The 14629-nt window shown below is 39.2% G+C and overlaps 1 protein-coding gene across 1 annotated transcript in view; it reads left to right on the forward strand.

The window, feature by feature from the left end:
- Nucleotides 1–14629, forward strand: part of rictor.S (RPTOR independent companion of MTOR, complex 2 S homeolog) — a 112272-nt gene that overhangs the window by 88833 nt on the left and 8810 nt on the right. The window contains exons 30-35 of the mRNA XM_018244512.2: nt 720–949; nt 2972–3980; nt 8992–9169; nt 9376–9457; nt 10403–10624; nt 14100–14258. Of these exons, the coding sequence (XP_018100001.1) occupies nt 720–949; nt 2972–3980; nt 8992–9169; nt 9376–9457; nt 10403–10624; nt 14100–14258 (1880 nt within the window). The remainder of the gene's footprint in view (nt 1–719; nt 950–2971; nt 3981–8991; nt 9170–9375; nt 9458–10402; nt 10625–14099; nt 14259–14629) is intronic.

Here is a 14629-nt window from a genome sequence, read left to right on the forward strand (position 1 = left end):
ACTTGCTGTGATAGATGGAACCATGAATTCTACTGTCTACCAAAAAATCCTGAAGGAGAATGTCCGGCCATCTGTTCGTCAACTCAAGCTGAAGCGATCTTGGGTGCTGCAGCAGGACAATGACCCAAAACACACCAGCAAATCCACCTCTGAATGGCTGAAGAAAAACAAAATGAAGACTTTGGAGTGGCCTAGTCAAAGTCCTGACCTGAATCCTATTGAGATGTTCCTCCAGAGCGCTGTAAAAGACTCGTTGCAAGTTATCGCAAACGCTTGATTGCAGTTATTGCTGCTAAGGGTGGCCCAACCAGTTATTAGGTTCAGGGGGCAATTACTTTTTCACACAGGTTTGGATTTCTTTTCTCCCTAAATAATAAAAACCCTCATTTAAAAACTGCATTTTGTGTTTACTTGTGTTATCTTTGACTAATAGTTAAATGTGTTTGATGATCAGAAACATTTTGTGTGACAAACATGCAAAAGAATAAGAAATCAGGAAGGGGGCAAATAGTTTTTCACACCACTGTATATCTATGTATAATCTCTCTCACTTGGAAGTGTTTAGAAGTTTTGTCTTCTGGTGCATGATGGGATTGCCATTTATGTAAAATAAATGGGAGTTGCTACATTGACATTTTATAGGAAATATTATATTAAGTTTGCTTATATATATTTGGTTTTATATTTTACTATTGAAACGAAATTCTTATGTATCGCAGGACATGCGTGTACGTTCTTGGCCTGCTCAGCAGAACAAAGCAAGGTTGTGATATCCTAAAGCAGCACAACTGGGATGCAGTACGGCACAGTCGCAGGCATCTTTGGCCAGTGGTCCCTGATGATATGGAGCAGCTTTGCAATGAGCTTTCTTCAATACCAAGCACACTTAGCTTGAATTCTGAGTCGACCAGTTCTCGACATAATAGTGAGAGTGAACCCGCTCTTCCCAGTAAGGAATGCAAGTCATTTTCGATGTTATTATTTACATGGTCTGATATCAGTGCAGTGAGGCCCAATACAAGAAAACAACCAAGTTTGACAAGTGTAAACATCCAGTAGAAATGCAAGCTGTGAATTGTTAGGTCGGCCTGTGCAATGGTTGAGTCAATTCATCAGTTGCACAAGTCCTGATCAGTTTTGACAGGGTCACAAATTGAAAATCATCAGCAGTAATCGGGGTCCTCTTTATCTGGTGCTGACCACTTTTTATTGGCAGTATTACCTAGACCAATGATCCCCAAACAGTGGCTCGGGAGCAACATGTTGCTCTCCGACCCCTCGGATTTTGCTCTCGGTTGCCTCAAAACATGTGTTTATTTTTTAATTCTTTGCTTGAAGGCAAATTTTAGTTGCATAAGAACCATGTGTACTGCCAAATAGAACCTCCTGGAGGCTGCCAGTCCACACAAAAGCCACCAATATCCAATCACAGCCCTTATTTGGCACCCTCAGGAACTCTCTGCATGCTTATGTTGCTCTCCAACAATTATTTGATTTTGGCACACGGGTAAAAAGGACTGGGGACCCCTGACCTAGACCAATCTGCAGATTGCAGCCCCATTTCATTCTAGAGGATTTTTGTGCTGTAAGTGCTGCTTTCACCCCACCCCTCCTAGATTATTCCCCCGGACAGCACTTTCAGAACTAATATACTCATAAATATGAAGTCAGAGGAGTGGTGGAGGAATCTTATTTTCCACTTGTCCATCAAGTTCAATCTTTTAAAGGAACAGTTCAGTGTAAAAATAAAAACTGGGTTAATAGGCTGTGCAAAATAAAAAATATTTCTAATGTAGTTAGTTAGCCAAAAATGTAATGTACAAAGGCTGGAGTGACTGGATGTCTAACATAATAGCCAGAACACTACTTCCTGCTCTTCAGCTCTCTAACTCTGAGTTAGTCAGTGACTTGAAGGGGGGGGCACATGGGACATAACTGTTCAGTGAGTTTGCAATTGATCCTCAGCATTCAGCTCAGATTCAAAAGCAACAGATATGTCCCATGTGGCCCTCCCTCAAGTCATTGATTGGTTACTGCCTGGTAACCAATCAGTGGAAACCAAGAGAGCTGCAAAGCAGGAAGTAGTGTTCTCTGAAATCTGCCCCCTCCAACAGTCTGGTTCCTCCATCCTCATTGGTTGACTTCTTCGCAGTCCATTCATATTAAAGGAACAGTAACACCAAAAAAATAAAATGTAAAGGACTATTTCCCTGCCCTGTTATATAAACAAGTTGCTGTGTAGCCATGGGGGCAGCCATTCAAGGAACAGGTTACATAGAAGATAACAGATGCACTCTGTAGAATCCCATTGTTTTCTAATACAGAGCTTATCTTTTGAGTAACCTGTGACCTTTCTCCCTTTTCAGATTGAATGGCTGCCCCCATGGCTACACAGCAGTCTATTTATACAGAATTGTCTTTCTAAAGCAAACACATAACTTTTACCAGTGCAAAGAAGAGAACATTATATTTTAAATCCTTTTTTTATGTTACTGTTCCTTTAAATAACCCAAAAATGCAGGAAAATACTGTTCATGTATTTAAAAACATCCTATTTGTAGGCTATCCTACAGGTATGGTATCTGTTATCCAGAATGCTCGGGACCCGGGTGTTTTCCGGATAAGGAGTCTCTGTAATTTGGATCTTCATACCATAACTCTACTAGAAAATCATTAAACTAGAAAACATAAACATTATTAGAAACATTAAATAAACCCAATAGGCTGGTTTTGCCTCCAATAAGGATTAATTATATCTTAGTTGGGATCAAGTACAAGCTACTATTTTATTATTATTATTATTATTATTATTATTATTATTATAGAGAAAAAGGAAATAATTTTAAATATTTTGTATTATTTGATTATAATGGAGTCTATGGGAGACTGCCTTTCCATAACGGGTTTCTGGATAACTGATCCCATACCTGTACATATTTAGGTGCCTTTCTGAATATCTACCTTTTTCCAGGTATGTTCATCATCGAGGATGAGCGCTTTGCAAATTCATCCACGAACTCATTTTTTTTCAACGAGGAGCCCGAGCAAACATTCTACGATAAACCCTTGAAGGACAAAGACCGCAGTCCGTTCACTCTCCTCGCTCAGAGTAAGTTTGTGAAGAACCGCTTTTTAAATTCGTTGACCCTTCCGAGTAAGAAACTTCGGAGCAGCAGCAGCAGTAGTGACCCTAAAGGAAACAAGATTCTTACAGAAAGCAAACAGGGCTTGAGAAGGAACAGAACCATCACAGACCCTTGCAGTGTTTCAGACTATAACTCCATGGACAGCTTAGGCTCCGTCTTCAAAGTTCACAAAGTAAACCCCCGACTAGAGATATCGTCTGTCAACAGAAATGCTGATGACATTGGCAGTACCCCCAGTATTACAGAAAATGATCTAAAGCTTCCAAAATATTTGGGGAATGACATTCATAGAGACCATACAAGCAGAGAAAGACTAATAGGCGATGGTTCGACCAACACTCACTTTAAGAGCCGCAGCCTAAGTTTCAATACAGACACCACGACAAGTGGTATAAGCTCCATGAGCTCAAGCCCTTCTAGGGAGACTGTGGGAATTGACACTACAACCCTCGATACTGAGTGTGGCAGTTTAAGTACAGTAGTAAGCACCAAAACTGTCAAGCCAAGCCACCCGACCATACTGCATCTGCCTCTTTCAAAATCCAACTCTGTATCTCTGGTACCTCCCGGCTCTGCCCATACACTTCCCAGGAGAGCACAATCCCTCAAGGCACCTTCAATGGCCGCCGTAAAGAATTTAGCAGACTATAACTTTAGTTACGCAAGTTCTCGGGACGCTTTTGGTTACGCCACATTAAAGCGGATTCGGCAGCAGCGCATGCATTCTTCACTGTCGCACTCTGAAGCCTTCGCTTCTCCGGCCAAAGATGTTCTTTTCACCGATACAATAACTATGAAGACGGGGAGCTTGGACTCTAGACTGACATCGAGCAGGTAAGTGCTGAGCTAAATGGAAAACTAGAACATATTTAGCCAGTAATATTGCTCCTTTCCTTAAAGGGATACTGTAATGGGTAAAAATGTTTTTTTCAAAATGCATCAGATAAGTGGGTTGTTCAACTTTGAGATAACTTTTAGTATGACGTCGTAGAGAGTGATTTTCTGAGATAATTTGCAATTTATTTTCATTTTTTATAATTGAAGCTTTTAGAGTTATTTGCATTTTAAGCAATCTGATAACTAGGGCCCAAATTACCCTAGCAACCATGCATTGATTTGAATAAAAGACTGAAATATGAATAGGAGAGGTCTGAATAAAAGGATCAGTAATAAAAAAGTAACAATAACAATACATTTGTAGCCTTAGAGCATTTGTTTTTTTAGAAGGGGACAGCGACGCCCATTTAAAAGCTGCAGAAGAAAAAGACAAATAACTATAAAAAAATAAATAATGAAAACCAATTGAAAAATTGCTTAGAATTGGCCATTCTATAACATAAGAAAAGTTACCTTAAAGGTGAACCACCCCTTTAATAGCGCTGCTCCAGCAGAATTCTGCACTGAAATCCATTTTTCAAAAGAGCAAACATAATTTTTTATATTTAATTTTGAAATCTGACATGGGGCTAGACATATTGTCAGTTTCCCAGGTGCCCCCAGTCATGTGAATTGTTACATTGAGTAGGAGAAATAGCCTGCCAGAAAGCAGTTCTATCCTAAAGTGCTGGCTCTTTTTGAAAGCACATGACCAGGCAAAATGACCTGAGATGGCTGCCTACACCCCAATATTATAAATTAAAAAAATACACTTGGTACAGGACTTAAATTTTATATTGTAGAGTTAATTATTTGCAGTGTTAACCGTGTAACTTAGAAATAAAAACGACATCTTAAAAATCATGACAGAATCCCTTTAAGAGAAGATGTGAAGCCAAAAGTGAATGTGTGTTTAATAAATGACCATTGTTTCACTTGATCACTTGACAGTCCCGCTTTTGACAGCTCAACCCACAGTCCCTGATTTGCACTGAATTTCCAGAGTTTCTCTTTCATCTGCTGCACTGAACAGCCAGAAAAAGATACAAAGTTTCTAACCTAATTAGCTCTTGGCAGAGAGCCCAGAATACATACTTAAGATACTTTTGTAACAGTTTTAGATAAGATAAGAATGACGACTCACAGCTTTAAGGGCAATTCTCCTTCATTAGCAAAACTGTAATAACCATAGAAATGTGTTCAATGTTTCATAACCTGCCAAATTTTGTAAAATGGACATGGTAATTAGGGGGTGTGGCCACAAAATGGGCATGGTCAAAAAATCTTTCTGTCCCTATTTCTCTTTTCAAAATGTTGGGAGGTATGATTCAGACAAATTCTGGTAAAAGAGGCTGGGATTCAACCATGTTTTACTTTTTCTACTCTATTCTACACTATCCTGCTGAGAAGTACAGACAAGCTTAAAGGGATCCTGTCATCGGAAAACATGTTTTTTTCAAAACACATCAGTTAATAGTGCTACTCCAGAAGAATTCTTCACTGAAATACATTTCTCAAAAGAGCAAACAAATTCTTTTTTTATATTCAATTTTGAAATCTGACATGGGGCTAGATATTTTGTCAATTTCCCAGTTGCCCCCAGTCATGTGACTTGTGCTTGCACTTTAGGAGAGAAATGCTTTCTGGCAGGCTGCTGTTGTTCCTTCTCAATGTAACTGAATGTGTCTCAGTGGGACATGGGTTTTTACTATTGAGTGCTGTTCTTAGATCTACCAGGCAGCTGTTATCTTGTGTTAGGGAGCTGCTATCTGGTTACCTTCCCATTGTTCTTTTGTTTGGCTGCTGGGGGGAAAAAGGGAGGGGGTGATATCACTCCAGCTTGCAGTACAGCAGCAAAGAGTGATTGAAGTTTATCAGAGCACAAGTCACATGACTTGGGGCAGCTGGGAAATTGACAATGTCTAGCCCCATGTCAGATTTCAAAATTGAATATAAAAAAATCTGTTTGCTCTTTTGAGAAATGGATTTCAGTGAAGAATTCTACTGGGAGCACTATTAACTGATTCATTTTGGAAAAAAAAAATTCCCATGACAGTATCCCTTTAAATACCCTGCTAAATCCTGAGTTTTTTCATTATTTGTATTTCTTTTCATGCATTAATAGGACTCTGCACGCTACATTCCATATACATAGGGAGATAAGCGCTTCTAACAGAAGGTTGAATGTGTAAAAATTGCCCTTGACTCGTTGGAGATTAAAATCTATAAATGTATTCATTCCCTAGGCCTTGAATAGAACATTTCTTTCTTTTCGCTCTGCTCTTCCCGATAACTGAATGCAGGTCTGCTTCTGAACAATGCCGGGCTGAGTTGGAAAAATGGTAGTGTCTGTGAAAGCTTGGCCATAAACTCAGGCTAATTATTATTATTGACTTTATCTTCGGTTCGCTCCTTTACATACCAAGTCACATTTCAATGCAGAGAAGTGACATGCGGTTATCTTGTGTTAGGGAGTTATCTGGTTACCTTCCCATTGTTCTGTTGTTAGGCTGCTGGGGGGAGGGGGAGGGATGGGGTGATACCACTCCAACTTGCAGTAAAGAGTGACTGAAGTTTATCAGAGCACAAGTCACATGACTGGGGCAGCTGGGAAACTGACAATATGTCTAAAGGTGGCCATACACGGATAGATCCGCTCGTTTGGCGATGTCGCCAAACGAGCGGATCTCCCTCCGATATGCCCACCTTGAGGTGGGCAATATCGGGCTGATCCTAGCGTTCGCCAAACGGGCGGTCGGATCGCGGGACCGCATCAACTAACAGATGCGGCCGCGATCCGACGGGATTTTTAATCCCATCCGATCGAGATCTGGCCGACTTTCGGCCAGATCTCGATCGGGGAAGCCCGTCGGGGGCCCCCATACACGGGCCAATAAGCTGCCGACACGGTCTGTCGGCAGCTTTTATCGGCCCGTGTATGGCCACCTTTACTCTGTGTCAAATTTCAGAACTAAATGTAAAAAAAATCTGTTTGCTCTTTTGAGAAATGGATTTCAGTGCAGAATTCTGCTGGAGCAGCACTATTAACTGATGTGTTTTTTTTAGAAAAAACATTTTCTTTCCCTTGACCGTATCCCTTTAAAGCAGGGATCCCCAACCTTTTGAACCCATGGGCAACATTCAGAAGTAAAAAGAATTGGGGAGCAACACTAGCATAAAAAATGTTCCTGCGGTGCCAAATAAGTGCTGTGTTTGGCCACTTGGTAGCCCCTATGTGGATTGTCAACCTACATTGAGGCTCCGTTTCTCAGTGCACCTATTTTTTATACAACCAAAACTTGCCTCCAAACCTGGAATTTAAAAATAAGCTCCTGCTTTGAGGCCACTGAGAGCAACATCTAAGGTGTTGGAGAGCAACATGTTACTCACGAGCTACTGGTTGGGGATCACTGCTTTAAAGGGACAGTTGGTATGACAACATATCCCTCTTAAAGGGGTTGTTCACCTTCAAACAACTAGTTATCAGATAGATCACCAGAAATAACGACTTTTTCTAATGACTCTCTATTTTCTATGTGTCACGGTTTTTCTAATATTGAAGTATAAAGTGTCATTTCTCTCCTTCTGAAGCAGCTCTGGGAGGGGGGGTCGCCGATCCTGTAAACTGTTCTAAATTGATACATTTAGTCAATACATTTCTTATCTTTGTCCCTGCTGAGCAGAATCTCTGGGTTTCATTACAGGCAGCTGTTAGAATTGATACAATAGTTGCTAATACTCCAGAGATGCTGCTGAGAAATGTATCAACTAAATGTTGCAAAATTGTAACAGTTCAGAATCTGCACCTGAATTACTGAGCTGTCAGACTCAAACACCAGAGACACAGGAACATTCAACTTTAAACTTAGATTTTGGAAAAAACGTAAAAAATAAATAGTGGAAAGTAATTGAAAAAAGTCATTATTTCTAGGGAACAATCTAAAAACAACTAAATTGAAAAAAGTGTTTGGAAGGTGAACAACCCCTTTAATACTAATAATCCCATGAAGTGTGTGGGCGTTACAAGGCTGTACACCGATCTGGTCGTACAATGAATGTCTGGAATATATATTGGTGTTCCGTGTTGATCGGACTGCTGGGATTTTTGCTTAAGCCTTAAAGGAACAGTAATACCAAAAAATTAAAGTGCGCTAAAGTAATGCAAATATAATGTACTGATTGTACTGCTCTGTATAACTGATGTGTTTGCTTCAGAAACTCTACTATAGTTTATATAAACAAGCTGCTGTGTAGCCATGGGGGCAGCCATTCAAGCACAGGATACACAGTAGATAACAGATAAGTACTACTATAGTTTATATAAACAAGCTGCTGTGTAACCATGGGGCAGCCATTGAAGCACAGGATACACAGTAGATAACAGATAAGTACTACTATAGTTTATATAAACAAGCTGCTGTGTAGCCATGGGGGCAGCCATTCAAGCACAGGATACACAGTAGATAACAAATAAGTACTACTATAGTTTATATAAACAAGCTGCTGTGTAGCCATGGGGACAGCCATTCAAGCACAGGATACACAGTAGATAACAGATACGTTCTGAAGAATTCACTTGTATACAATAGAGCTTATTTGTTATCTACTGTGTATCCTGTGCTTGAATGGCTGCCCCCATGGCTACACAGCAGCTTGTTTATATAAACTATAGTAGTACTTATCTGTTATCTACTGTGTATCCTGTGCTTGAATGGCTGTCTCCATGGCTACACAGCAGCTTGTTTATAGAAACTATAGTAGAGTTTCTGAAGCAAATACACTAGTTGTACCAGTGCAGGGCAACGCTACATAATATTTTCCTTTTTTTAAAAAAACACGTTCATATTTTGATCACTTCTGTCTGTGTTCTCTAATTCATATGATAAACACACGTCTTATCTATAATCTATAACAAACACAACGTTTGGATCTGGTCAGTATAATGTCTGTGCTCTTTTGCCCATGGCAGGTTTATGAAAGCTTTAAGCTATGCTTCGTTAGACAAGGAGGACTTATTAAGCCCCATTAACCAGAATACACTTCAGCGATCTTCATCGGTACGCTCCATGATATCGAACGCCGCTTACGGGAGTTCAGATGATTATATAGGCCTTGCTCTGCCTGTGGATATAAACGACATGTTTCAGGTAAAATATACAAAATACTAATGATGCATCCATATTTAGTTATTGTATAAATGAGCAAATGTTAAACCTGCTCTTTGTTGAATAATCTGCGCAGTTTTACTTCATGTTCATGACATGTATTGCTTTTTATGCTGAACTCATAGTAACAGGTTGTTGTTTCTCTCTTGTCAAGCAGTTACAATATATGTTTGATTTTTTTTTCCCAGCTGAAGGAAACTCCTTATTTCCAGAAGACGGTGCCTCCCAGTGAAGAGCGAGCAGCTAAAATGTTTGCAGCTGAAGTAGGAGGTACAGTTCAACAACTCCTGTTTGCTTTCCCGTCATTAAATAATCTGTGCTGCATCCGTTTGTTCTTTAGATATTAAAGGATATGAATTTTGTTACAACAGCACCACCTGCTGGTCATTTTCCCACCAGTCTGACCACCAAATAGTCAAGGAAGTTGTCAGGAGAAAAATAGAAGCCTGGTCTGATGTTTTCTCCTGACAACTTCCTTGACTACTTGGTGGTCAGACTGGTGGGAAAATGACCAGCAGGTGGCGATGTTGGAAGAAAGTTCATTCATGTTAACAATACTTGTATCCTTTAAAGTGTTGCAATTTCAGCAGTCTGCTGTTCTTGCTACATTTTATTACTCATCTTTCTATTCAGGCCCTCTCCTATTCATATACCAGTCTCTTATTCAAATCAGTGCATCGTTGCTAGGGTAATTTGGACCCTAGCAGCCAGACTGCTGGAATTGCAAACTGGAGAGCTGTTGAATAAAAACCTAAATAATTAAAAAAAACCAAATAATAAAAAATGAAAACCAATTGCAAATTGTCTCAGAACATCGCTCTCTACATCATACTAAATGTTAATTTAAAGGTGAAGAACTCCTTTAATTGCTGGAGACTGGTTCCCTTTGCATTTTCCCCTGATTATGCTCGATTGTCGCAAAGAAGTGTGTTTTACTTGCAACGATCCTAATGTTATGCTATGGCAAAGTTATTTTTGGGAGATTTTTTCCCACAGTAGTTCAGATTTAACCACAGGCATTGACAGTTTGCCATCATCCTCAAAAGTATCTAATCTAATATAAATGTCTGTCGGTTGCATATGTGCAAGCTGAGACCTGCTGTTTCCTTTAAATTCCTAATTGTCTGGAGTTTCTTTGTAGTGTTTGCAAAAATGATTTGAAATTTCGAAGCCTGTAACATACGAAACAATTTAAATGTTTATGTTGTCTATTAGGTATTCAAGGATCTGGAGTGAGAAGTCCATACCAGGCCTTGAGGCAGCAGTTCAGCATTACGGAAATAATGAACTCAAGTCGTTCAGACGCCTCCCAGTTTCTAGAGAACACAGAGGACACGGGGCTGCAGGAGCACACAGATGATAACTGCCTTTACTGTGTTGGCATTCAGTTAATGGGTTACAACCAGTCTAATCAGTTAAATGAATATAATCATTTAGGTAAGGTTTTTTTATTGTATGTCAATATACTACATTTTTAATAGGGATGCACCGAATCCAGGATTCGGTTCGGGATTCTGCCTTTTTCAGCTTTTCAGCAGGATTCGGATTCAGCTGAATCCTTTTGCCCGGGCGAACCGACTCTGAATTTGCATATGCAAATTAGGGGCAGGGAGGGAAATCGTGTGACTTTTTGTCACAAAACAAGGAAATAAAAATTTTTCCCCTTCCCACCCCTAATTTGCATATGCGGGTTCGGTATTCGGCCAACTCTTTCGCAGGTTCCTGCAGGAGAACTGGTAATTAGGCACATAGGAGATTTAAGGAGCTGTACTTCCCCCAGTGCTTTGCAAAAACCTAGAATGCAGCTGGGCGGCATGCCACCCCTAAAATCTTTACACCCTACTCCCAGGACTTTGTGGCCTTCCCACAGATGCAGGTGGTTACATTTGATGCATCTGCACTGGCCCCTGAATTTTGGGGTCTGACAGATAACCAGTTGTTGGTACGGTGGCCTAATAATTGATCTGACAACTCTGGTTATGGGCCAAATCATTCTTATACAAAGCCCTCTTCATCTCGCCAACAGGTCAAATGATCTTCCAGTGTTTAAAAGCTTAAAGGGAAGCTGGCACCAAAAAAATATCTTTAAAAAAAAAGATTCTTCGGAGCTTCTTGTTCCATTCCTCCCCTTATTGCACGGACTGTCAGAGCTTCCTATTATTACACAGTGTACTCCTTACAATACAGATAATGATAATTGTATATAGATGTGATGAGACTTCGTTGCTTGCTAAGACAGACACACAAAGGCGACCAGTTGCTAAGAATAAGGAGTACACTTTACAATAATAATAATCTACATATACATCCCGTGGCTTAGATGTTGGAAACGTATCTGTGTGATACACACACAATCTTTGCCATTTATATCTTAAATATATTACAGTAATTGTATAAATTAACGAAAGCCCTGCCTGACTTTTTATACATATTAAAAGATGTTTTAAGATGTTTTTTTGGTTAGCAAAAGTTGTATATTCTCAGCAACTTATCACCATTTTGTCAATTTCCCAGCTGCCCCCGGTCATGTGACTTGTGCCTGCACTTTAGGAGAGAAATGCTTTCTGGCAGGCTGCTGGTTTTCCTTCTCAATGTAACTGAATGTGTCTCAGTGGGACATGGGTTTTTACTATTGAGTGTTGTCCTTAGATCTACCAGGCAGCTGTTATCTTGTGTTAGGGAGCTGCTATCTGGTTACCTTCCCATTGTTCTTTTGTTTGGCTGCTGGGGGGGAAAAAGTGAGGGGGTGATAACACTCCAACTTGCAGTACAGCAGTAAAGAGTGATTGAAGTTTATCAGAGCACAAGTCACATGACTTGGGGCAGCTGGGAAATTGACAATATGTCTAGCCCCATGTCAGATTTCAAAATTGAATATAAAAAAATCTGTTTGCTCTTTTGAGAAATGGATTTCAGTGCAGAATTCTGCTGGAGCAGCACTATTAACTGATTCATTTTAAAAAAAAAATGTTTTTTCCCATGACAGTATCCCTTTAAGAAAGGACACAGCGGGGTACAATCACCAATTTGATATATTTTATTAATTTAAAAAGAGAAAAGAAAAGTAAAACCCTGTATGTCTTAATATTCTAGAATCACTTAAAAAAGTTTACACTGCTGCCAATAATTAACTAAAAACCTCTAAAGTGCCTGTGCTTATCTATATGAAGATCACCATCAAGTGCTATGTGCTAAATTATATTATACGGTCAAATTAATAAAACTGCAATTCATTAAACATTATAATACATCAATTTGAATTAATAATGATACTTTATAAAAAAAACACCAATTGAATTCAATTAATAAGACCAATTTTAAAATTATTACCTATGTGATTAATTCGGTTCTCCTATGGCCTGTTATAATACAAGGTATTAAAGATAGAGACAAACCTCTAAAGTGCATTAGTACTAATTAATTAATTAACCACCATAATTTCCCCCAGGGGATTTAATTAACAAAAATAATTAAATGAATAAATTGTGTGTATAAATTCCACAAAAGCTAAGGTAAAATTGTTGAAAAACACAAGCTCCTTTCACAGGACTTCCTGTAAAGGATGAATTGTATCAACCTTATCAGTTGATTGGCAAAAAAAAGTAGCTTTTCCTTCTCCTTTAAAGAGAGCATCCTGCACCAATGGCATTTCTAATCATATATTTGTATATTATTTTTTTTCTTTTACATTTGAGTCATTGCTGATAAATCAGATATATTTTCATAATTCAAGCATTCTAGTATAAAGTGGGACCTTCGTTATTGTACAAAATCCACCAAACTGGTAAATATTTAACAATACCCTTTTCACTCTTTTTTACTTTTTTTGTTATAGTATAGATAGTTTGTGTGCATTCTTAACAATGCTGCGTGTCAGTAGTGGAAATCTGACAACGACTCAACAAGAACCTATTGGTTGCAGCTTGAAAGAAAGTTAGGTTGATCAACACACGAAGATATCATTAAAGGGGTGGTTCACCTTTAGGGGGGTGGCACACGTGAAGATTCAGGGGATATTAGTCACCCAGTGACAAATCTTCTCTCCTTCAGGCGACTAATCTCCCCAAAATGCATTATCGTCGGCAAGAATACGAATCGCCGGCAGGGTGGCACACATTTCCGAAGTTGCCTCCCGAGGAAACTTCGGGCGACTTCGGAAATCCAAATTGATTCGTAAGCCATCCCGCCGGCGATTCATATTCTTGCCGGCGGGAAGGCTTTTCGGGAAGATAAGTCGCCCGAAGAAGAGAAGAACTAAATCTCCCCCTAATCTTCACGTGTGCCACCACCCTTAACTTTTAGTATAGAATGTAGGATTCTAAGCAACTTTTCCATTGGCCTTCATTTTTTATAGTTTTTGAAATATTTGCAGCCTTTTTCCAACTCTTTCCAGCTTTCAGATGGGGGTCACTGACCCTCTAAACAACATATGCTCTGTAAGGCTACACATTTATTGTTATTGCTACTTTTTATTACTCTTCTTTCTATTCAGTCCCTCTCCGATTCATATTCCAGTCTCTTATTTAAATCAATGGTTGCTAGGTGGATTTGGAAACTGGAGAGCTGCTGAATAAAAAGCTAAATAACTCAATAGCCACATATAATAAAAAAAATGAAAACCAATGGCAAATTGTCTCGGAATATCACTCTCTACATCACACTAAAAGTTAATTTAAAGGTGAACAGCCCCTTTAACTATATAAGAGACTGGAACAACTGAATAAAAAAAAACTAGTTGTAAAACAGATTCATAAAAATTTGCTGCAGTGTAGAGGATATTTAGAATATCATAAGTTTGCCTTTAAGTGGCCTCCATGCATTACTTTGGTTGTTTTTGCCATCCACCCATCTTCTTCTTCATCATTCGTCTTTCACCCATGTTTAGTTTTTGTTGCCATATTTTTTCCTTTAGACTTTCCCGACATTCCACATTCTGACTGGTGCGCCCATACTATGCCCAATCACTTAGAGGTGGTTTCCCATTCTTCCAAGTATTCTGGGATATCAGGGTGTAGTGATGCTGTGTCCCAGGGCTCGGCAAGCGGTGACAAAAGTACAGAGTTAGTTCTAGGTAAGTGATCGCACTAAAGGCTCATATATATGTAATAAAGCAGATAATTTTCTGTCTGCTCCTTAGTGTGACTCCACACAGGGAGAACAACTGTAATCCCTTTATTGTGCTGTGGGCTGAGCACTTTGGTAGAAACCTTCATCGTTTCAGAGAGGCTTAGTAATCTTGCCGCTGATTGTTTGACGACATTAGGCCTTAAAGGAACAGTTCAATGTAAAAATAAAAACTGGGTAAACTGTGGAAAAATAAATAATAGAAAATAAAAATTCTAATATAGTTAGTTAGCCAAAAACGTAATGTACAGTGGTGTGAAAAACGATATGCCCCCTTCCTGATTTCTTATTCTTTTGCATGTTTGTCACACTTAAATG

This window comes from Xenopus laevis, chromosome 1S (genome assembly GCF_017654675.1).
Source record: "Xenopus laevis strain J_2021 chromosome 1S, Xenopus_laevis_v10.1, whole genome shotgun sequence".
Lineage (NCBI taxonomy): Eukaryota > Metazoa > Chordata > Amphibia > Anura > Pipidae > Xenopus > Xenopus laevis.